The sequence below is a fragment of the Lissotriton vulgaris genome, chromosome 5, assembly GCF_964263255.1.
Source record: "Lissotriton vulgaris chromosome 5, aLisVul1.2, whole genome shotgun sequence".
NCBI classification, from domain to species: Eukaryota; Metazoa; Chordata; class Amphibia; order Caudata; family Salamandridae; genus Lissotriton; species Lissotriton vulgaris.
The window spans coordinates 1,716,757,312-1,716,783,406 of record NC_141693.1 but is presented as its reverse complement, the minus strand read 5'-3'; the positions used below and the strand labels follow the sequence as shown (position 1 = coordinate 1,716,783,406).

The following is a 26,095-nucleotide window of genomic DNA, read 5'->3' as shown; positions in this document are numbered from 1 at the left end:
ACATATTTATTTGTTTTTTTAATTCTGCCTCAAAGAAGTTGACAAGGAGGAGAAAGGTGACAGTAAATCTGTTCTGGCTTAATAAAGACAGAGTGCATTTCAAAATGCCTTACACATTAAGGCACCTACTGAAGAGATCTTTGTATACCCAGCAATTCCCTGGATATAATTAATCAATCAATCATAGCATTTGTAAAGCGCACTACATACCCGTGAGGGTCTCAAGGTCTGGGGGGGGGGGGGGACGGGGGGTGGGGAAGCTGCTACTGTTAGAAGAGCAAGGTCTTGGGGAGGGTGTTCCATGTCTTGGAGGCGAGGTGGGAGAATGATCTGCCGCCGACGGTCACTCCTCGGATGCGGGGGACGGTTGCGAGTGCGCCAGTCCGCGGAGCGGAGCTGACGGGTGGGGGTGTAGAGGCTGCTGAGTCGGCTGTTGAGGTACGCTGGTCCGGTGTTGTGGAGTGCCTTGTGTGCGTGGGTGAGGAGTTTGAAGGTTATCCTCTTGTTGACAGGGAGCCAGTGCAGGTCCCTCAGGTAGGGTGTCATGTGGCTGCGGCGAGGAATGTCGAGGATCAGGTGTGCAGAGGCGTTCTGGATGCTTTGGAGTCATTTCAAGAGTTTTGCAGGGGCTCCTGCGTAGAGTGTGTTTCCGTAGTCTAGTCTACTGCTGACGAGGCCCTGGGAGACCTTCCTTCTCGTTTCCGTGGGGATCCACTTGAAGATTCTGTGAAGCATGCGGAGGGTGTTGAAGCAGGAGGAAGAGACAGCGTTGACCTGCTTCGTCATGGAGAGGTTAGAGTTGAGGATGACCCCTAGGTTGCGTGCGTGGTCGGTGGGTGTTGGGGATGTTCCTAGTTCAGTTGGCCACCAGGAGTCGTCCCAGGCCGAGGGGGTGGATCCGAGGATGAGGACCTGCGTCTTGTCCGAGTTCAGCTTCAGTCGGCTGTTCCTCATCCAGTTGGCGACGGCCTTCATTCCTTCGTGGAGGTTGGTTTTGGCGGTGTGGGGTTCCTTAGTGAGGGAGAGGATCAGCTGGGTGTCGTCGGCGTAGGAGATGATGTTGAGGTCGTGCGACGTGAGCGAGCGGTGCCATGTAGATGTTGAACAACGTTGGAACGAGCCTTGGGGTACACCGCAGATGATCCCTGTGGCTTCGGAGTAAGGGGGGGAGGCAGACGCTCTGTGTTCTGCCGGAGAGTAAGGAGGAGGTCCAGTCCAGGTTCTACTCTTGGATTCTGGCATCATAGAGGCGTGTTCGTAGTGTGCGGTGGCAGATCGTATCGAAGGCGGCTGACAGGTCCAGGAGGATGATGGCCGGGGTTTCTCAGTTATCTAGCAGGGTCCTGATGTCATCAGTGGCGGAGATGATGGCAATTTCGGTGCTGTGGTTGCTGCGGAACCCGGACTGGGACGGGTCCAGGATGCTGTTCTCTTCGAGGAAGCTGGTCAGTTGTTTGTTAATGGCCTTATTCGATGACCTTCGCCGGGAACGGGAGCAGGGAGATGTGTCAGAAGTTCTTGAGGTCCTTGGGGTCCGCCTTGGGTTTCTTGAATAAGGCGTTGATCTCTGCATGCTTCCAGCTCTCCGGGAAGGTCACTGTCTTGAAGGATGGTATCATCGTCGTTGATGTTGGTCCAGGAGAGCAGGTGGTTGGTGCAGGTGGTGGTCGTTGCGCGGGGTCTCAGTGGTTGCCGGGGTGGTGACAGCGTGGAAGCTTTTGTGGATGTCTGCGATCTTGCGATGGAAGGTGGCCAGCGAGTCGCACAGGTCTTGTGAAGGTGAGGTGTCATTGGTGTTGGAGCTGGGGTTGGAGAGTTCCTTCATGATGTTGAAGAGCTCTTTGCTGTTGTGTGCATTGTTGTCTAGGCGGTCTTTGTAGAAGGTCCTTTTGGCGGATCTGATGAGGTGGTGGTGTCTGCGGGTGGCGTTCTTGTGGGCTGTGCAGCTTTCTGGTGTTTGATCATGGATCCAGTTTTTTTCGCGTTTTCAGCAGGTTCGCTGAGAGGCCTGGAGGTCTTCGGTGAACTAGCTGGCTTTCTTGCTGAGACCGCTGAGCCTTCTTCCAGGGGTGGTCGCCCCCACTCACCGCTGCTCCTGCTGACTCCTGCCTCGCTCTTTTTTCTGCTTGCCGCTCCTGCCTCGCTGCTGCCTGGATCGCCCCAGCCGCCGCAGAACCGCTATTTCCCACTGCTGACTCCCGGCGGCCCCGCCTCCCTCCTGCCCATTCGCCGCCCCGCTCCTGCCACCCAGTTGCTCCTCCCTCCCGGCTTCTTACTTATGCCGCCCACACGCATGCGCAGCGGGCGCGCTGATTGTGCGCCGAAGGTGCGCCAAAGGCAAGCCCGTCTGCGCCTGTCCGTGCCTGGACCGCGCCTAGTGCCAGGACCCCTGGCCCCTACCGATGCAAGATGCCCCGACAGACCTACGACGCCGCCGCCCTCAACGCACTCAATGCCGGCCGGAACCCCACCTGCTGCTAGGCCGCCCCGAAACGCATTCACGGACCCTTCACCTGCAGAACCTGCAAGTTCACCTGCCTCCGAACCTGCACCGCACCCGCCAAGCCAAGCACCAGCAGCAGCCTCAAGTGCATCCTGCTCAACACCCGCTCCGTCCACAGACACGCCGTGGAACTCTGGAACCTGCTCGACACAACATCACCAGACGTCGCCTTCCTCACGGAAACCTGGATGAACGCCTCCTCAGCCCCCGACATCGCCATCACGGACGGGTACAAGATCATCAGGAGGGACCGCGTCAACCAGACCGGAGGAGGCATCGCCATCGTCCACAAGAACACCATCCGCATCACGACCAACTCCAACGACACCTTCACTGCCGCCGAGCACCTCCACTTCCAGATTCACACCGACCCAAAGACGACCCTCAGAGGCACCCTCATCTACAGACCCCCGGGACCACGCACACAATTCAGCGATGACATCACGGACTTCATCAGCCCACACGCCCTCCCCTCCGCCGACTACATCCTCCTAGGGGACCTCAATTTCCACCTGGAGAACAACAAGGACCGCAACACCTCCGCCCTGCTGGACAACTTCGCCAACCTCGGACTCAAGCAACTGGTCAACACCCCCACCCACTACGCCGGCCACACGCTTGATCCCGTCTTCTCATCCAGCAAGCACATCACCTTCAGCCACTCCACTGGACTCCACCGGACTCCACTGGACCGACCACAGCTGCGTCAACTTCTGCTTCAGAAGAACCACAACCCACCACCACCCGCAACAGGTTCCTCACAGAAGCTGGAGCAAGATCACCGCCGACCAGCTCACCACCTCACTCAGCCAGAACCCACCCGCCAGCACAACGGACCCCAACGAAGCAGCCCTCAACTTCACCCAGTGGCTGACCGCCTGCGCCGATGAACTCGCACCACTGAAGAACCCTCCCAGCAGACCCAGAAGCAAGAAGGCCTCCTGGTTCACCGACGAACTCAAGGACTCCAAGAAGACCTGCCGCACCCTCGAGAAAGCCTGGCTCCTCGACCAGACCACTGACAACATGACCGCCCTCAAACACGCCACCCGCAAGCACCACCAGCTCATCCGCACCACCAAGAAGAAATCACTGAAGGAACGACTGGACAACAACGCCCACGACAGCAAGGAACTCTTCACCATCGTCAAGGAGTTCTCCAACCCCAGCACCGGCAACAACGACATCACTCCCTCACAAGATCTCTGCAACTCTCTCGCCTCGTTCTTCCACCGCAAGATTGCCGACATCCACAACAGTTTCGGCGCACCATCCACGCACCCAACCGTCGAACCAACGCCCCCCACCGCCACCCTCCACACCTGGACCACGGTGACCACCAAAGACACAGCCCACACGATGAACACCATCCACTCCGGATCTCCGACTGACCCCTGCCCCCACCACGCCTTCAACAAGGCCAACTCCATCATCGCACCCCAACTCCGAGACGTCATCAACACCTCCTTCGACAACACCACCTTCCCGGAGAGTTGGAAACACGCCGAGCTCAGCGCCCTACTGAAGAAACCAACAGCGGACCCCACCGACCTCAAAAACTTCCGCCCCATCTCGCTCCTTCCTTTTCCTGCCAAAGTCATCAAGAAGATCGGCAACAGACAGCTTGCCGCCTTCCTCGAGACGAACGGATCTCTCGACCCCTCGCAGTCCGGTTTCAGAGCCAACCACAGCACCAAGACCGCCCTCATCGCAGCCACCGACAACATCCGAGCCCTGCTCGACAACGGGGAAACAGCGGCACTCATCCTCCTGGACCTCTCCGCAGCGTTCGACACTGTCTGCCACCGCACCCTAATACAGCGCCTCAGCAACATCGGCATCCAAGAGAAGGCACTGGAGTGGATCGTCTCGTTCCTCGCCGGAAGAACACAGAGAGTCCGCCTCCCCCCGTTTCGATCCGAGGCCACCGAAGTCATCTGCGGCGTTCCGCAAGGATCATCACTCAGCCCCACCCTCTTCAACGTCTACATGAGACCTCTTGCCGCCATCGCACGCCAACACAACCTCAACATCGTCTCCTACGCCGACGACACCCAGCTGATCCTCTCCCTCACCAGAGACCCCAACACTGCCAGAACCAGCCTACACGAAGGGATGAAAGACGTTGCCGAGTGGATGAAGAACAGCTGCCTGAAACTGAACTCAGACAAGACGGAAGTCCTCATCCTGGGACCATCGCTCTCCGCCTGGGGGGACGACTGGTGGCCCCCAGCCCTGGGCACCGCTCCCAAGCCAACAGACCACGCACGCAACCTGGGCTTCATCCTGTTCTCCTCCCTCTCGATGACCAGACAAGTCAACGCCGTCTCCTCATCATGCTTTCACACCCTATGCATGCTTCGCAAGATCTTGTGAATCTGGAAGTGCAAGTGTTCGGCTGTGCTGAGGGTGTTGTCGGTGTTGGTTGAGACTTTGAGAGTGCTCCTGTGGACGATGGCAATTCCTCCTCCTACTCCAATGGTGCGGTCCCTGCGGGTGACCTTATAGCCTTCCGGGATGGCTATGGCGATGTTGGGTGCAGAGGAGGGATTCAGCCAGGTCTCCATCAGGAAGGCGACGTCTGGGGTGTTGGAGTCCAATAGGTCCCAGAGTTCCACTGCGTATTTGCGTGCGGGGCGGGTGTTTAAGAAGGATGCATCTGAAATAGTTGGGTTCTTTGGTAGGTGGGTTGGCGGGCCGGATGCTGGTGAAGCTGCAGTTCCGGCATGCGAAGGGTCCTTGGGTGCACTTCAGGGAGGGCGAGGCAGCAGGTGCGTGATTGTACGCCGATGAGTGCGTGGAGGGTGCTGGAGTCGAAGCGGAAGTGGGTGTTGTGCGTCTCTGAACAGTGTTACATATGATCTAATGTGTATAATCTACTGTTGACACTGTTGGATGTACTTTGCGAAACTATCTATTTTAATCGCAAGCCATCCTTTGGCTCTAAAAATCTTTTCTTCTTGCCTGAAAACCCTCTTTCCTTCCTTCTACCTTGCTTGACTCTATTGGTTTTCCAACCTTGCGGGATAGGTACAGGACTGTACCCTATCTTGTTGTTCATATTTTGACCCTCTCTAGGTCAATGTAATTCTATGTTATTCTTAATAAATTACTCTACGCCCGGCTGGGCGATAAAAAATATAGTACTGATTGTGGTCTATATTAGCATCTCCTGTTACATCGTAACTCCCTAGGACCCCTGTTTCCTATAATAACTGAATTAACCCATGGTCCGAAGGCCCCTCTACGGGTTTCCTTGTGTTCCAAAATGACGGAGGGTAAGGAGGGCACAACGGGAACGGTCAAGGGCAGGTGCAAATACAAGTAACCGACAGGACAGCAGTGGAAATACAAGCAATTGGCAGAGCAGAATGCAATTACTGAAGGCAGAGAAGACAATGTGGGACACGAACCAGGCTAGCGGCAGCAGTCAAGCTCAAAGGGCAGCGTCACACAGGTGCTGCTGTGCGGTGGCGAGAAGAGCAACCTACCAGGGATATAATAACAGTAAGATACCTCAGGTGGTTTATGCACTTGCTGGAAAAATGTGTGTGCCTATTCATAAAATATCATAGAGGGTTAATGTTCCTGCTGCATAGCACAATGTATAATAAACAGGTTGCACATTTGTAGTTTATGTACACAGCTTAGTAGTTTACTGGTTTTGCTTCAGAGCTCCTTTTGTTACTTGCAGATCACGTTATAATCCTCGTAATGTAACTCAGTGAACTACGAACTGCAGGCAAGGAGCTTGTTGCACACTGACAGACATATGTGTAGAACCTGTTTCTCCCCAATATTTCGTTATTCTAAGGCTGCTGAAAGGGTTCCTTTAATATAAATGGGGTGACCCAGAAAAAGTCGAAGGACCTGGGTATCAATTGATACAGACAACAAAGTGGTCCTAGACGTTGATACTAAATAATAAATATTACAATACATGACAAAAGCATTTTTATTAATGCGATTAAATCCTGCAATGGAAAAAACAGAAAAACAGTAGCCAAATACATTTACAATAGAAAACAGTACCCACAGATATGGTTAGTGCCGAAAAAACATTTAATTTCTGTTTCAGCAAAGTAATCTCATTGATTTAAGAACACAATTGGACATATATTGAGGGGGTTACTACCAAGCAGTGTGAAAAAGAGGTGATGAGATTAGTGCTCGTGTGAAAAGAGGACCAAGAGGGTCTGAGAAAATAATGGGAACACAATGATTCTTCCGTATAATATCAATCTAAGGGCAAAGTCCTTAGTTTATGTTTTGGGCCTGCTCCTGTCTGTCTTTCAAACCATAGCCATTTATCCTTGTTTAACCGTGACACAACGAGAGTTCATCTGTGACCATAGTTGAGGGGAGGGGGATACATAGGGTACAGGCCCCAAAGGGGGATTATCGTCCACGTTTCGACCCAAGCACATAAGGGGTGAGTAAAATCCTCAGCTACGGGTCTTCATCAGGACGGGGAGAGGACCTAATTCTTAGAAATAAACAACCCCAGCAATACGGTGGGCAAGCCGTTAGTGGTGTGCCATTACTTCAATTAAAAAAACTCCAAAAGACCGTAATGAATACGTCCGTACACAGGTAAGAATTCCTTTCCAATTCCACTGAATGCGTGGCGGCTAGAGACTCCGACAAAATTAATAATATTCCCACATGGTGTCCACGTAACTAATCTGTAGACCTTCTTTCTGTACAGCGTGTGCAACCTTTTGGCCCATAGGAATGAATGGGGAGTTTTTCGCAAATGTGTAATGCCTGGAAAAATTATCAGCCTGATTCATCATTGGGCCGTTTTGCGAGTCTGAAATAGCGATTCATAAGGAATCGCTATTCCAGACTCGCAAAACGGTATTCATGTAGGAATCGCAAAAAAATATGCGATTCGTACACATTCCTTATTTGTGATTAGCAAATTGCTAATCTCAAATAAGGAAAAACTCCCCATTCATTCCTATGGGCCAAAAGGCCCATAGGAATGAATGGGGAGTATTCCTTATTTGCGATTAGCAATTTGCTAATCGCAAATAAGGATGCGATTTGAAGGGTGCCAGGGGTGTCCAAAGGACACCCTGTAGCACCCCTTAAATGCACATTTGAACAGGTGTTGCGCACACACATGTCCAAAGGACATGTGTGTGTGTAACATGCAAAAGAAAAAAATGCACTAAAGTGCTTTTTACTCTTTTTTCGCAATTTACCACCAAGTCAGATTTGGTGGTAAATTGCGACCAAATATTGCGATTTCGCAATTTCTAAATGGTTGATGAATTGCATTTAAGGAATCTCTATTAGAGATTCCTTAAATCCAATTCCTCGCAAATATGCGATTTCGGTAATAGCGATTTTGGCATTTGGGATGATGAATCCCAAATGCAAAAATCGCACTCGCAAAGGGCCAGATTCTCAGAATCTGGCCCTTTGCAATCGCAATTACCTTTGATGAATCAGGCTGTAAGTAATGTAATTCATCGTGACGATGCATTGTTTGTGCTTGTTTACACTGGCATACGTCGTGATCCTCTGTGTCACTTTCGTTTACGTGGTTCTGTGAGGAATCCTAGGGGTCATTTTTGCTGTTCTCGCCTCATGAAGCTTCGTCCATGGATTATGGTGGTTTTCGGTGCAATAAAACAGTGTTTAGTAAGACGGTCACTATGGGATCATGAAAATGAAGACTTGATTAAAAAGTTTGAAGTGGAAGAAAACAAATGAAGATAATGTGAGAAAGAGGGAATCTAGACTGAACCTAGGCAAGGTAAAAAATAAACAAAAGGTATATGGAGAAAAAATGAATGGAGGGAGAAATGGGAAAACAGGTAGGAAGTGAAATGGGCAAGTCAGAGGGTGGAAATAAAATTAGAGTTGACGAGTGAGAAATGGAGAGACAAGTGAGCTGGGGAACAGAGGGACAAAATGGGAGATCAACTGAAAGAGGAAAAGGGTATGTCGGGGACAGGGTTGGAGAAGAATTTATTTTCTAATTTTATTGCTAATCCCTCTGTGATTTACTTTTATCCCTGTGAGCAGAAACATCTGCTGGGGGTCCATGCAGAGGGCTGTGGCCAACAGTTGCACTTTCGCTGGATCTAAATAGCACATTCCAGGCCTTTCATCTAGTGGGGGTGCAGCTGTCAGAGGCCAGCCACAGCCCATGTCCCCTGCCACTCACCCTGGGAAGGAGGGAGCAAGGAAGGGAAGAAGAGGAAGGGAACTCGAAGGCAAGAACGAATCAAGAAAAGCAGGAAATATAACAGAAGAAAGAAGAAAGGACAGGAGAGAAGGGGGAGGAAAGAAAGTAAACGGGAAAGTTCTGAAAAGAGGGAGGGAGGAAGGAATAGAGAAAGAAGGAGTGTGGAAATGAAGGGCAAATGGAAAGAACAAAGGAAAGTGATAGAATGGAAAAAGAATTGAAGAATAACAAGGAGGTGGAGAGAGTAAGGAAAAACTGAAGGAATGAAAAGTGAGGAAAGAAGAGGGAAAGGGCAGGAGCGAGGAGGTAGGAAGAAAAAGTGAATAAAGATCAAAATTGGGCAGGAATTCACGAGGTAGGGAGGGCAAGAAGGTGGAGTGGAATGAAGGAGCGTGGACGAGAGGAAACAAAGAAGAAACAAAACAAGGAAGGAAAGAAAAAAGTGTGGAACACAGGAAGAAATTAAGTAGGGCAGGAAGGAGGGAAATAAAGATGAAGCAGGAATGAATGACAGAAGATGGGGAAGAAGAAGTGTGGAGATGTGGCTGCAAGGAAGCAGTATGAGGGAGAAGAAAGGGTGAAAAGAATATAGGAAGTAGGTGGGGACAGCAGGAAGTCGGAAATGAAGACATTTGGGGAAGGAAAACATGAAGAAAGGAAAGAATGGCTGAAATGGCTTATGTGTAAATAGGATAAAAAAAGAAGGTCGGAAAGCACTATGAATAAAGAGACAGAAAAAAGAAAGAGAAGGGGATGGAGGCACGACATAAAATTGTAAGTAAATAAAAAAAGTAACCCTTGATAAATGTATAGTAGCAAGAAATAGATGCAAATAATGAGAGAATAAAGCTAAAAATGAAGAAAGAAAGGCAGCAAGGAAGGCATGACGCAGGGAAAGGAGAGTAATGGATGAAAGGGAAGGGAGAAACAGAGTGGAAGGAAGGGGTGTTAGTAAAGGAAATGATGTTGGAATGATGATGATTTAAAAAAGAAGGAAGGATTAAAAGAAGAAGGCAAGGAATTGAAGAAAAGAAGAAATGAAAGGGGCCAAGAATTACACGGGGAAGTAGAATATTAGAATAGATAAAGAGTATGGCAAAAGAAAGGAGTAAGAAAGACTGGAAGGAAGGAGGAGGGTAAGATAGGAAGGATCAGAGAATTGAAGAAGAGAGCAGGAATAAAAATACAGAATGAAGAAAGATAGGAAGTGCAGTAATATTATATGTAATTATTAAAAAACTAGGGCAGGAATTAGACAAGGATGAAAAGAGGGAAGGGGAGGAAAGGAAAGAAGCAATGGAGGATGTAGTAGCAATAGGGGCTGGAAAAAGAAGGAAGAATGAAAATGAAGATAAGGAAGGGAATGAAAGTGGGAGGAATGACAGAGAACATAGAAGTAAGATGAAATGCATACTGGCAGAAGAAAAGAATAATAGAAAATCAAGTCAAAAATACACACAAGGAAAGAAACAAACGACAGAAATACAGTGAGAACAGCGGTGCTTAATTTAAGCCAGTGTATGCTGGTGGGGGGCACCGGCACTTATAGGAACGGTACTTATTTTCCCGGATCAGATATTTGCCAGTGCAAGAGAGAAAACACAGATCGGAAAAACGGAAAAAGAGAAAGACGGCGAAATCATCACAAAGGGAGAAAGCAGGAATCCGCGAGAGGGAGGGAAGGGAGCAGGGAGGTTCTGATAGGGATCATCGCACCGGCTGCCGGGCTCCGAGCAGAGCTCTGGGCACTGGCACTATTTCTTTCACAAATGAAGCACTGGAGAAAAGTGAAGGACAAGGACAGAAACAAGGAAAGAGAAAATTGAAAGGGTCCCAAAGCATAAAGGTGAGCATGAAGTGGCAAACGCAGAGCGAGAAAATGAATACAATAAACAGAACAAGCGTAAAACCAGGTATAGAAGCGTTTTTAAATTAGTCAGGTGGTGATACCTCATAAGAGAAAGAGTGGGATGGGCAGGGTGTTTTCGTCAGACTACTAAAGCAGAGGTCGATAATGCAGGATTAAGGGAGAAATAATGGAAGAATCGATGATTCCGTCAGTGCAGCAGAGCGAGAGGTTAATCTCTCCGAGAGGTGGAGGATTGAGGTGCGTGAATCTGAAGTATTTTAGGGCGAAGCTTCTCTCCTCCACGCCCTGCAACATCTCTTGAGTTTTGTGGCCAGCTCTCCTCCCCAAGTATGTTTGTACACTCCTCTCCTGACCTTTGACCCCGGGCCCTAGAAATAGCGCTCCCCGTCCTCTCTAGGCCTGTCCCCCAGCGAGTCACTCTCACAGTGCGCAGCCACTTACTTCTGACCCACTGTGCAGGCTTCTCGCCTTTCTGACCTCGGTTCGATCCATTCTGGCCCAATGTATTGCCTCTCACCCTTCTAACCTCGTCACCCTCTTCGGACCCGTCGGTCGCATCTCTTCTGGCAAAGCGTGCAGCCTCGAACGCCCTTCCAATCCCACCTGCTGCCATTGTACACCTTAGGCCCCTCGTAGTGTACCCTGAATGCAGTCCGACTAACTTAAGACACCCTGCTACCCCCTCCCTCCTCCTGCCCCACATGCTGCCATGAGCCACCCCCGACGGGCACACACTCGACTCCTGTCAGCTTCAGCCTCCAAGGCCTGCACCTGTGACGCAGTTAGCGCGCGCTGCCGTCTTACCTGGGGAGCCCAGCAGGATCTGCACCACGTCTTCGTAGAGGATGAGGGTGGCCGGCCGCTCCGGGACCAGGTACAGGCTGACGGAGGCGTACACTGCGAAGGAAGCAGAGAAGAGTCAGCTCAGCGCTGCACACGGGCCGACTGACAGGCCCAGCCAGGCTCACAGGCGGCCTGCACCTTCCGCCACCCTCTCCCTGGCAGCTGTCACCCCGCGCCATCACCCTGTCAGGGGCACTGCAGGCTGGAATGCGGGGGGGGGAGGGGGTCACACATCACTTGCACTACAACGAGAGGTCAGGGGCTTGGAATGCGGCCCGCTCACAGACAGGATGGAGCAGGTGTGAGGGATATGAGAGGCCCAGCACCTTAGCAGGAAGGCAGCCTGTCTGAGGAGGTGCGCCGGGATCCTGCCCACCTGCTGCAACCAAAACACGAAACAAGCGACACTGGCTGCTGGCAAAGCACAAACAGAGCTCGGGCTCCCCCTACAGGAACACATCTGTAGTCTTGCAAGCTTGAGGCATCTCTTTTAGGTCTTCAGTTAGCCAAGACATTTTTATTTGAATAAAAAAATATATACTGTAAATCCTTACCCAGAGGAGCTCTCAGCCTGTATTGGTCTGATGTAGTGTCATTCATATTTTGCTTGCGCCTTACACAGCGTACAATATGGGGCACAGGATCAGCCCTGTTCAGCCATTGACTTAACTGAATATGAGTGAGGGCATTCTGCTCTTTCACAATGTGCCTATCCGCACCATACGTACCCTCTTCAGTGCCATGACCTACTGCTGCCATCCATCCATCCATCCATCCATCCTTCCTTCCTTCCTTTTCTATAATGCGTACTAAAAGCCAAGGCACAATCACTAATTTACGCTTACAGATTATTACGCAAAAAAATGGACTGCCCGAACTACTCCCATTTGCTAAAAGTAATGGCCGCCCAAATCCACCCAGTTTATCCTATGGCTTGGCCACTTGGTGCGGCAAAGAAGCGCACTTATTGAACGAGCTGCAGACAAAGATCTACAAAGCAGTCTTTGACCTGCCAAAATGTGTCTCGCCCTCCCAGGTTAGATTGGAATTCGGCCTCCAGCATCAGAAGTTCCGGGGAATTGGCAGATTTATCAAACTTTGTCACACATTTCGCTCCTCAGACCCGTGCACTCTGAAAGGCTTATGCTGGGATTTAATTAAGCTCCAAGGGGAGCTGGATACTCCTAACTCCTGGGGAAACATTTTGAGTGACTCGCTGGCCGAGATGGATCTACAAACAGCATGGGACAAAGGAAGCTTTGGCAAAATAGTAAACATTGCAGCCAAAAGAAATCCTTGTGGGAGGACAAAAAGGCGCTCAACAAGAGGCGGCATGGGTAGACAGTCATTTACATGTACGGTCTGAAGCACCACCAATTCTGCTAATGTGTATGATATTTTTTCATACAAAGACCATTAGCGAACAAAAAACGAGGTGGTGGCAGAGCCATAAGGTGGCCAGCATCAGACCTACTGGCTTTGCAAGTGATTGTGTTTTCTAGCATGTTGCTGCGGCTCTCTGTGTAGAGGTGGGCTTCGGGTGGTAAGATGGGCTCAGTGGATTGAGAAGGCTCCTGCTCTAGTGGGCTATGTGCGACCAGCAGGCGTAACTTGAGAATTCCACAGGGACAGACTCGGCGCTTCCTCCTTCTCTGGTCAAGAAAATAAGTACCAGCGAATTTGTTTATGTACATTGTTATGATGCTACCAGACCATGAAAGTAAACACTACCTCATGAAAGTATACACTACACAGGTTTGATCTTGTGTAGTAAATCCTGAAATGTACCCCACCTTGGTTTGAAGTATCAGGTTTTATTGGAATGCATAGACTGGTGTACAGACAAAATATCGAGTTTTTAATATCGAGTAGCAATAATATTGAGTAAAAAATATAGAATAGACATAATATCGAATAGACAGAATATAGACTACCAAAATATCGAATAGAATAGCATTAATATCGAATAGAATAGCATTAATATCGAATCAAAAATATAGAATGGACAAAATATCGAATGGACATAATATAGAATACAAAAATATCGAATGGACAGAATATAGACAACAAAAATATCTATTTTGAGGTAAGTAAGTTAATATTATTTTTAATATTTGCGTAATATAATTCTGTAGCGGGTTGTGGGTTTATAGGGGAATAGGGTGGGAAGTAATTTAATTATAATTAAATATGTTATTTTATTTATTGGTATTTATTTTGAATTATTTGTTCATTAATTATTAATTAGTAATTAATTAAAATATGATTGGTAATTATTTTTAATTGATTAATTGATAAATATGTTAATTTTAGTAATTTATTTTCTGTAGTGGGTTGTGGGTTTATAGGGGAATAGGGTGGGAAGTGATTTAATTATAATTAATTAAATATGTTAATTTATTTATTGGTATTTATTTTGAAATAATTGTTAATTGGTAATTAATTCGTAATTAATTAAAATATAATTGGTAATTAATTTTAATTGATTATTTGATAAATATGTTAATTGTAGTCATTTATTTTCTGTAGCGGGTTGTGGGTTTAGAGGGGAATAGGGTGGGAAGTAATTTAATTATAATTAGTTAAATATTTTAATTTATCTATTGGTATTTATTTTGATCTAATTGTTAATTAATTATTAATTGGTAATTAATTAAAATGTAATAGTTAATACATTTTAAATAATTGATTAATTGATAATTATGTTACTTTTATTAATGTATTTTCTGTAGTGGGTTGTGGGTTTATAGGGGAATCGGTGGGAAGTAATATAATTGGAAGCAATTACATTTTTAAATTTTTTATTTTTTTATTCTAATTTTTTATTAAATTTAAATTGTTAATTAATTTATTGTTAATTAGTAAATCATTTGTATTAGTAGGTAATTATTAATACTAATTAATTTGTATTTGTTTTTTTAATTGATTAATTAATATATTATATAAAATTGTTAGTTATTTACATTAATTTGTAATTGGTATTAATATTTATGTTATTTTTATTTATATATTAAGTATTCAGTTTCCCTACTGTTGCACTCACTTGAGTGGGAATAGTAATTTTTACCCTCCCACTATCCAATGCTTTCCCTTGTGTTGCACTCTCTGGAGTGGGAATAGTAATTTTTACCCCTACGCTATCCAAGACTTTCCCTACTGTTGCACTCTCTGGAGTGGGAATAGTAATTTTTACCCCTACGCTATCCAACGCTTTCCCTACTGTTGCACTAACTGGAGAGGGAATAGTAATCCTTACACTCCCGCTATCCAACGTTTTCCCTACTGTTGCACTCTCTGGAGTGGGAATAGTAATTTTTACCCCTACGCTATCCAACGCTTTCCCTACTGTTGCACTAACTGGAGAGGGAATAGTAATCCTTACACTCCCGCTATCCAACGTTTTCCCTACTGTTGCACTCACTGGAGTGGGAATAGTAATGTTTACTGCTACGCTAGCCAATGCTTTCCCTACTGTTGTACTCTATGGAGTGGAAATGGTCATTTCTACCCTCCCGCTGTCCTACGCTTTCCCTACTGTTGCACTCACTGGAGTGGGAATAGTAATTTTTACCCCTACGCTATCCAACGCTTTCCCTACTGTTGCACTCTCTGGAGTGGGAATAGTAATTTTTACCCCTACGCTATCCAACGTTTTTCCTACTGTTGCACTCACTGGAGTGGGAATAGTAATTTACACTCCTACGCTATCCAACACTTTCCCTACTATTGCACTCACTGGAGTGGAAATAGTAATTTTTACCCCTACGCTATCCAACACTTTCCCTACTGTTGCACTCTCTGGAGTGGGAATAGTAATTTTTACCCTCCCGCTATCCAACGTTTTCCCTACTGTTGCACTCACTGGAGTGGGAATAGTAATTTTTACTGCTACGCTATCCAATGTTTTTTCTACTGTTGCACTCACTGGAGTGGTAATAGTAAATGTAACCATCTCGCTATCCTGTGGTAAATATATTGTATTTTTTAAATTAATACTATGTTATATATATATATATATATATATATATATATATATATATATATATATATATATATATATATATTTCTCCAAACATTCTCCCATCAGGAAAATACGTAAACGACACACCAGGAGTTTGCTGTGCAAGAAGATTTAATTGGCAGCAAAAACAAACAACGCGTTTCACCTCACGGCTTGTTCACGTTTGCTGTGAACTCCAAAACCTAGTCCTTTTACATTGTCAATTACTATCCCTGAAATTGTGTAATTTAGTTTCAAACAAACCTTTGGTTTCTCTGAAATCAGCGAATGAGCTTGATTCATAACAGTTTGCATCTTTTAACTGTCTATGCCCCTCTGCCAGATAATTGTTTCTGTCTAGCACAATCACATTGCCACCCTTGTCCGCGTGGCGGATAACAATATTAACATCCTCTTTGAGGCTTTCGATTGCTTTGTGCTGTTCAAATGACAGGTATTTCTTTTTATTAGGCATACAATCAAGTCTCAATTTTTTAAGGTCTTGTAAAACTCCCTTTTCAAACACTTCGACTGCCTCACACACAATCTGAGGAATAAACTTAGATTTTACTTTAAAGTTACTTCCTGGATTGTAACGATGTAACGATGTCCGTGGTTGGAAACTATTATGTTTTGCATTATTATACTTTACGTTAAGCAATGACACATTGCATATGGATGTGAATCAGTTGCCACTTTTGATTTTAAAATTGTAATTTCTATAAGAACCTGACATACAACAATGTATTTTCTGTTCCAATATGTCCGCTATACTTTCACGTATGGGTGTACACGAATAGTCCTATTTCCATGACAAGTAATTGACAATGTAAAAGGACTAGGTTTTGGAGTTCACAGCAAACGTGAACAAGCCGTGAGGTGAAACGCGTTGTTTGTTTTTGCTGCCAATTAAATCTTCTTGCACAGCAAACTCCTGGTGTGTCGTTTACGTATTTTCCTGATGGGAGAATGTTTGGAGAAAGGTATTGGGCTTCTGGAACCCTAGAAACGACCCACTCGTGAGCGGGTACTGGCTTTCACCGGGAATCTGTGTTTGATATATATATATATATATATATATATATATATATATATATATATATATATATGTTTAAAAACATTTTTTTAAATGTATTAATTATCTATTAGTTTTGATGTTATTTAAGTATTTTTAAGTTAGTTATATTTATTATTTTATTAATTTTAAATTAACTATTTTAAAAAGTCGATATTTTGACTGTCTATATTTTTAACATCGATATTTTTGATTCAATATTTTTGTACTTACCTGTTTGGAGATGGGAAGTCGATATTTTGGCATTCTATATTTTTTACTCAATATTTTGGTATCTCGATATTTTTGACATCGATATTGTTTCAGTGATCCACATAGACTGATGACTGTGGCGAAACGTGGCTGTGCATTAAACCTACGTGTTTAGTTTTTATAAGATACATTTCTTGTTGTGTGTGCCCGTTCAACCTCTTTAAGGGGGAGGTTTGTGACGAAGATGAAGATGACACTGTTGACACTGGAAAGCATTTTTTTTGGTTTGCTTTCCTGACCTTGTGTGTTTGGTTTTGCGGTGTACATTAAATGCAATAAGGTGGTGGATTTAAATGAGCGATGTTCACAGGATAGGAAATCTGTGAGAATGGAAAGCAGGTGCATAAACCACGCCAGGTATAGGCTGCCCAGCTGGGGGTGCATAATGATCCTGTGCTGTGCGCTGCACCGACGAAGAAGGGGGTCTGTGACTGTCTTTTTCCTGTTTATAGCACATACATTAACTCGAAAAATGTCTGAATTAGTGCATGACAGCAGAAATCTGTAAGACAGGGTTGTAACTGCCTCTCCGCTAAGGCTGAGGAGAGTCACCCCACTGCTTTGTAGCAGTGTAAATAAAGGAAAAATAAAATAATAGTAACTTGTTGTTATTATGATTTTATTTTTTCCTGCTGCTGCAGCTTTGTGGGGCAGGGCGGGGCTTGGCTGTCGTCACATCCAGCAGGGGGAGGAGTGGTATGTGCACTTAAGTGCGCATGAATGTTTGACTAGCCGTCTTGGGACGGCCAAACAGTCATGTGTACTTTTCCCGAACCCTAACAGCATAAATAACGAAGGCTAAAACTAAGAGTTATTACTGAGTTCTTAACAGCGATTCCGAATTATGAAACTATAAGACTTAATCACAACTTATAATCAAATTACTGTGATTAATAATGAAACAGAGCATGGGGATATAGTACAATCCTTACCTCCATAAATGAAAAGTATTGATCAACAATGTCACCAAGTTATCTCCCATGTTACCTCAATTTTTAGCAAAACATGACGGTCTTCATATGAACTGTTCTCATGAATCCTTACCTTATGCAAAAATTATGCATTTTTTGTCTTGGTATACCTCAGATAGAGAGTTACCGATGAGTGCTGAATTTGTACCCTCAAACTTTTTCGGTGTTTCTTTTGGTTACAGGTACATCATACCTACTTAGAAACAGAGTGGCAACAAAAAACCACTATACTGCACAAATTGTGAAAAAAACATTTTTAATTCTGTTTTGTTTGTCCTGACGAATGCCCCTTAGACCCGGCTGGGCGAGGTGGGGCAGAAACATGTTGACTTTGTCTAAAGTGATATAAAAAGATCCAGTAACACGATCTGTGATTACACCCTTTGTTTTAAATAACAAAATGTCATCCTTGGCAATTAAAGTTCAAACCAGGTGAAAGTTTGTCTTTTGTAAATATAACCTTTTCCTCTCTGGGGTATGTACATATCTCTGGACACTACTACGCTACATCAGAGGTTGCCTCACGCTTGAGGCTGGCATACAGCACGAATTTGGGACACCCAATGATAATGCCATAACGCATATGTGGGGCGGAAAAACGATATAAACCGCAAAGTAAACATAGCGTTTATGAGGGTGATCCAATTAATCTATTTGGAGGATAGTCAGGTGGGAATTCTTTTTCTTACCGAGACATGGCTCGACGAGGAGTCAGGGCCAGAGATTCTAGAGGCACTTCCTGGTGGCTACTCGATCTGCCGAGCTGATAGGCCGAAGGGAAGGTAAGGAGGGATTGCTTTGATTCACCAGCGGAATATCCAATGCAATTTGGAACCAGTTGAGATCACTAACTGTGAAGCAGGCTTCTTTTCTATATTAGCAGCCAACAACTGTGTGATTAAAGGCTCTTTAGTATATAGACCCCCAGGAGGAGCAACAGAATTTGTGGCTAGCCTCGTGCAAAATTTAACTCAGCCTGCCCTTAGATTTGAGAAGCTGCCCTTGCTGGGTGAATTGAACTTGCATCTGGATGACCCTTCTGATAGGGTAGCCCAGGAGCTTCGCCAGGAGCTGACAATTTTACAATTAGCGATTAAATCAGAGCTTCCAACACATCAATTGGGACACCGCCTGGACCCTATTTTCTGTAACTGGGATACTGTTGATATTGAACTCCCGGTACCAGTTATATGGTCAGACCATTTCCTTATCCCCTTTCAAGTTACTGATACAGTAGATAAAATATCAGAGGAGACGGGAAGTAAGAGGAGACAAAGAAAGGGGGCGAGGTTCCCATATGAGAAGTTTGGAAGGGCCATGGTGCAAGGTGGTCCTTCTAGGGAAACCGAGATGGACACAGCATGCGAGGAATTGGACAAGCGTATTCTGGAGGCTCTTGACAGTATTGCCCCTTGGTCAAGCAAAAAGCCTGAGAGACGTACTAAATCCGTTCTGTGGTTTTGTGCAGAGTTAAGGGAGATGAAAGCAGCTTGCAAACGCCTCGAGAGACGTTGGAGGAAGGATTATTCGCCTATGGCGAGAATGGAATATAAATCTAGCCTTAGAGGCTACCATGCTTTGAGTAGGAAAACTCATACCTCATACTACACAACGAGAATAGAGAAGGCGGACAACTCAATGAAGGAGATGTTCTTGATCTACAAAGAGATATCCTCACTCTCCACTATTGAAGTACCAGTAGTAGGCTCAGTGGCTTCTTGTAATCAAATAGCAAATTTTTTTGCTAATAAAGTGGAAAAAATCTACGCCACCTTTCCGGCGGACGCCAGGGAAGGGCTTAGTGGTGAAGGGACGCCTAACAGTGACCTAACTGAGATGGAGTACCTGACTAGGTTCAAGGTGCCAGCAGGTGATATGCTGAACGAGATAGCATCCAGCATTAAGTCTGGTTCACCCAAAGACCCTGCCCCTGCTAAAATTTTGCGAGGGACCAGTGAGATTTTAGAACCTTTTATTGGCCATTTGTTCGAACTTTCGGTTGGTTCAGGCAAGGTACCTAAAACCTGGAAGGAGGCAGTGGTGCTCCCTTTGGAAAAAAAAATTAATGTTGGCATAGAACACTTAAACAATCTGCGTCCCATTTCCCTTCTGCCCTACTTTGCCAAGATTGCGAAGAAGGTGGTCAATTTACAACTGACCGCACATATTGAAATGCAAAAACTGCTCCATCCTACGCAATCGGGCTTTAGGGCTTCTCATTCCACGGAGTCTGCCTTACTCTTTTCTACAGAAAGCCTCCGCAGACATGTGGATGGAGGGCAGACAGCGGGCTAATCCTTCTTAACTTGAGTGCCGCTTGTGACACTGTGGCACATCACACCTTGCTGCAGTGTCTTAGCAGAGGAGGAGTGGTAGGCACAGCGTCGAAATGGCTGGAGTCTTTTCTCCAGGATCGCAAGCTTCAAGTGGCACAGAGGCCCTTTCGTTCCGATGCCTTTGCTCTGAAGCAGGGGGTCCCTCAGGGGTCTAGCCTCAGCCCAACTCTTTTTAATCTTTATGTGGCTCCGGTGGCTGTGATCACCGTAAATATGGGGTGGAAGTTGTGACATATGCCGACGACACTCAGTTGATTGTGGCCCTTACACAGCCAACAGAGAGTGCCACCGGCAACTTCTCCTACTGCCTTCAAGATCTGGCGGTCTGGATGGCTAACAACTGCCTCAGACTTAACGGTGATAAAACCGAAGTACTGATTGTGGGAAAGGCTCCCTCTGTCTGGAAGTCGGCTTGGTGGCCTCAGACACTTGGGCCTCTTCCTGTGCCTAGTGATCAAGTGAGGAACCTGGGGGTTTGGATCGATTCCAAGATCACATTTGATTATCACACCAGACGTGTAGCGGGCATCTGTTTTGGCATCTTGCGGGGCCTAAGAAGATTCTGGATTTACTTCCCATAACAGCTAGGAAAACATTGGTCCATGCTTTGGTAACTTCCAGACTGGATTATAGCAATGCCCTTTATTTAGGGGCCAACATGAAATGCCTACAAAGATTACAGCGGATTCAAAACGCTGCCGGCCGGCTGGTCCTGAGGCTACCCAGGAGAGCTTCCTCACTGAATGCTTTGGAGACATTACACTGGCTTCCTGTCACGAAACGGGTACAGTTTAAAGCCTTATGTGTCAGCCACCGGATTATTCAGGGGAAAGGCCCTCGCTTTCTTCTTAATCTTTTAACGCCCCATATCCCGACTCGGCAATTAAGATCCAGCAGGTCGGGTCTTGTTCAGGTGCCCAAAGTTAAAAGAGCCAGAATGGGAGGGGCGCTCATTCCGGTTTTTGGCTGCCCGATTGTGGAATGGACTGCCCCTAAAGTTGCTGTTGGAAACCTCAGAAATGATATTCCGTAGAGTTAAAAACCTATCTTTTCCATAGAGGATGCCTTTAAAGGTAGAGGATGCGTGGTGGGTTGCCTGGGGACGTATGTGAGTCGACACACTAGCGCGGGGACACACTGTCAGTGTAACCAGGCGCTTTAGAAGTTCAGTTTACTTATTCACTTACTTACTTACTCTTTGTCACTGTTTTTACACTATATTTCTCTTACCTTTTCTTCCCCATTTTGGCCTTCTTTTCCTTTCTTTCTCTTGATCTGGATCAAAGTCTGATGATGAAAAAAAGACTTGATGTCCAAAAACGAGTGCCAGGGGGCAATACCTGAAACCACTACATTAAGCACTGACTACTTCTATGTGGCGCCCAATCAATGTGCCTCCTGACAACCCCTTTGCAACTGCTTCTATAATATATCACAGGCACAAAGACAAAGGATTCCCAAATTTTCCTGGGGTCCACAACCAGGGAAAGGAGGGACTGACCCTTAAGTGTCTGCGGCCCCTTCTGTAATACCAAACTTTCCCAGGGGACACTAAAAGCACACACTCACACCCATTGCACCCAGTGGGCACACAGGGGGCTTGCAATCACTTTGCCTCTGGAGTCACTGCCAGCATCTTGTTATGAGTTGCTTTATGGCATCTGGCTTAAAACGGCTCTTATAAAAATGCCACCTTCACTGAAAACTCAAAGCCTCTAGTTAAAAGGGAGCTGGAATCCTGCTCCGCTCCCCTGAATCAGCACATTACTGGAGTTCTAAAGACAGTAATTTAAGCAGTGATTCCTCATAGACCTGTGTGAAACAGAGGAGTTCTTACTGGTAAATTGAGCCATAGACTGACCATTCTCCAAACTAAGACCACGCTGGAAGAGTTTGTGCCTGAAGCCTTAATTGAAATGGATGCCTATCCGTAGAGCTTATCCATGCAGCAGAAGCACGAGGACCTCATAGCCACGCAGGAACAGCCTGTCATCCTCCCGAGATAGTGAAGATAGCCCAAGGAATGGAACCCAGGTGTACCACGTTGGTGATCTGTTCAGGCATAATAAGACAACAAGTGATCACTCCAGAGAAGGGGACCTCCCTAGTGGATGGACATATTCAGGCAGGACCAAGGATTTTTTATAGCCCAGTGCCAGCCGTATCACAGCACAACCCCTCCACTATGTGCGATGTAGAGGTGAACCTGTGGTGAAAGAGTTCAGAGGACCCTTGGAGGCACCGCCTGTCGCTTACCCACAGGGTGTTTAGCTCCACCGCTTGCAGTGATCGCAATATGCGATTGGCACTTAGCAGGAATAAGCTTCTCATTGTTTCTTGGAACTTCATTTACTCCCTATTGCCCCCACCCAAAATAATACCTGTTTTAAATGAGCCCCATTCTCTACCACGACTAGTAATTGTGTAGGCAATGCCCTGTGTGCTTCTGGTGGAACCTACTATACCAGCAGGTCAAAGGGAAATCTGGACAACACTGTAAAACCTTAACTGCGGACAACTATATACAATACCTATAGACTACCTTAACGTTCAATGAGTATCCTAGAACCATAACAAGCACTGACAAAGCCAACAGGTCACGCCTTTTAATTTTGCTTTTGCCACTGCAGACCTATTGACTCAGCCAATGCGTTTTGCCAATGCTGGTCAGCATTGTCAAAAAAACAAAAATGCACCATGATGTGACGGCGGCCGGGCGTGGCCGAATATGTACATATGTATCATATTGCGCCATTTTGTTTTCTTGTTAATTTGCCATTTCAATATGTAACCTAAACGACAACATAATATTACATCAACTTGATTGTGATTCATAATTGCAACCACAGCAGTAGAGCTCCTTCTGCTGCCTGTGAAATCACTGCAAACTTCCCAGGATCGTGGTCCAGGCAGTGTTACATTAAGTGAGGTAGTCCCTCTTTTCTGGCTGCTTTGTGCCTTCTAACAGAATTACTAGACCTTTGACTATCTCACTGTAAGTAAATAGTGGTGATACCTCAGCCGAAGACGCGAGGTTAAGGTTTCACAGCCTTTGTGACCCTGGGTCTTCTGAGAGTTCACCAACCCTGCCTCATAGGATGGGAAAATACCATTCATTAAATTGGTGCTAGTACTGTGTTTATCTTAAGCTATGTTAAGTCTCTTTGGGTCCATCCCTTGAAAACCCTTAACGCTTGCTTCAAGGGTTTAACACTGATTCATCTACATGCAATTGAAAGACTTATGTTTGTTAAAAGCAATCTCTCTGGGTGCACATTGATGTTCAATGATCATAATCACCCTCAGTGCACTCCATTTGATCCAAACCACCACACTGCATCCTATGAGCAAGCTCTCAGTACTTGACCACAAGTACCACGAGAGAGACAAGGAAGGAGAGGAGGGCTTAATTTGAACTGGTGGTTTCCAGTGCTTGGCACCAGCACTTCATTGTCAAAACCAGCACTTGTGACAGTCTGCCACATGGTGGCACTGTTTGTCTAATTTAAAAATGAGCACAACAGGCATTTATTAACTCAATATATACATTACAAATAACTAATACCTGTCGTCCTTGCCATTCTTATAGCTTTTGGGGCCTGGAAGGATCTGAATTGTCATACTTGTAGGAATGTGATGGTCTGTTGTTGTGTTAGTGCTGTCAGTGGCAGGCTGGCATGGGCAATGGGTAGTGCAAGCTGCAGTGGCCTCCTGACGAGGGTCCGGGCACTTGTTTCTTTTACAAATTAAGCACTGATCAGTCTTACCTAACCATCTCAACATCCAGAATCCTGGCCTAGAGAGAACGGGAACTTTTAGCTCTGACACTGATGGGTGTGTCTGATAGCCCACCGGATCTGGACAAATAAAGCAGAAGGCTTATGTTCTCATTACGAGAGGACTGTCATTCCTGGGCCTGTAACACCATGGGCAGCAGCAGGGGCATTGTGGCCAATGGAGTTCTTGCAGAACTCCAAAAGCAGCTGAAATCTCTGGGGAAACTAAAGGGGAGCAGGACAAATTACCAGGGCAATTGGAGCAAAAAATACCAACTCCTCCAGTAATTTCTCATTCAACCCAGATTGCTCAATAATTTCATTCCAGATATTCGCATGCTGGAGAATATGATGGTCTTTTTTGTGGCGTGAAGGTAAGGGACATATACAGAGTCCATGCCTTGCTAAGAAGGAGTTGGTGCAAGACAGCCAGCTCCAAATGAGCACACAGAATCCCTGGGGATTCTTTTAGCAGCAATTGGTGCAAGAGCAGCGTTACCAGATGACTCTTCGTCACCGGGACACCCCTATTCCTGTCCTGGAGTTTTCTTTTGCAAATCTTTGTTTTCAGATGTTTCTTTTAAATTACTTCAATTGAACTGACACAAGCCCTTGACTCCCGGAATGCAATGGTGTGTTAAATAAAAATACAGGTGCTGGACAAAAGATTTCAATGGCACAGAGTTATCTGAGAACCCTGGACAAGGCAGCCAGTTCTAAGGAAGCAGAAACTACCAGTCTCTCCGAACAGCATTCGGTGTTTGAGAGACGGCTGCATTTGAGCCCATAAGAGTTCCAGATTCTGGCTGCAGAAATTGGAGCAAGAGATCCGATTCTCTAGGAGTGCATAGAGCGCCACCATCATTTCTTGTTGAAATACTGAATAGCAGGACACCTGGTGTAGGTAAAAGCAGACACTACTGGGCCTATTCACAAACTGCATTTTGTACTACTTTAGTAGTACGACAATAGCACTACTAAAGTACTACAAAATGCTCCTCACAAACCTACGAGTGTAAATTTCCACCTCTCCTACCTTTTCTATGGGGAGATCCTCTCACATGTAAGTTTACTACTTAGTAGTCTTAGTCTGACCAGGGTGTGTGGGTAGAAAAAGGGGTTTGCATAATACAAAATGGGAGAGGTTTAATGAACGTAAGGAGGGGTTGAGTGAAGGCTGCGTAGGGTTTAAGTGAGGGACATGCATGCACTCACAAAAGAGTAGGTCGATTGCTATTCACAAACTGCACTTCTAAAGTTAAAACAGCCAAAAAGGGACCCAAAACAGTAGTAAATTGCTACAGCTCAGAGCTGGAGTAAATCCATCACCACACATGGCCAATCACTGATACTGCAACACCGTTCCCTAGAATAAAATGGGGATAGAGACTTAAAATAAAAACCCATAGGAAATAATGTATAATTAAACTACATTGTTTAAAATAGTAAAAAAAAAATATATAATGTAATATAAACAAAAAATTTAAAATAAAAGACCCCACAATTTAGGTGGAGCTCTTAATGTGGCATAGGGAACATTTAACAAGTATATTCAGCTTTATAATAAAATAGTAAAAATATGTATTTTATGTTAAATATTAAAACAAGTTAATTTGATATATTTGTTTTACATGAAGAACAAAATAGAAAATCTCAACTAAAGTAAAAAATATATTATGGATTAATAATTATTAAAAGTAATGTATACAATTAATTGATAGTAGTTTAATTGTATTTTAATAAAAATAAAAGTTACATTAATTTATATATTTTTAATTATGCAAACAAGTTGGTAAATTATTTTATAATTAAACAATAATTTTTGTCTATTTTTAGATATTTTTTTTAAATTAAGTTATATGTATTTATATTTTAACTATTTTCAATTATTACATTTACCATTATTTCCTATGGTGTTTTATTTTAAGTCCCCAACTCTATTATTTTCTATGGGAGGGGCTTTTAGTATAAAAAGTTGTCCTTGTGTGGTGCTGGACGTACTACTGTTTTTTTTGGGCAGTAGTAACTTACTCTTGTAAGTTTGGTTCCATTCTTCTTTTTGGGGTGTCAATACGTGCAAAACTACACTTTTGAATAACTACACTTGAAGAGTGAATTATACACAAGTGCACGTTACTTTTGTGAAAAGTGACTTACATTTATCTATTTGAGTCTAGGACTGGGGTTTTCTAGGGACTCTTTACCTGTTTCTTCTTCTGTGGCAAGCAGCCCCTCATCCCTCTGCAATAGGGGAGAGTGGGGTTCTG

General features: G+C 45.2%; 1 protein-coding gene across 1 annotated transcript in view; it reads right to left on the bottom strand.

The window, feature by feature from the left end:
• The window catches only part of FAM171A2 (family with sequence similarity 171 member A2), a 225,319-nt gene that overhangs the window by 95,818 nt on the left and 103,406 nt on the right, over positions 1–26,095 (bottom strand). Inside the window, exon 3 of the mRNA XM_086923898.1 lies at positions 11,380–11,472. Coding sequence (XP_086780024.1) covers positions 11,380–11,472 — 93 coding nt within the window. The remainder of the gene's footprint in view (positions 1–11,379; positions 11,473–26,095) is intronic.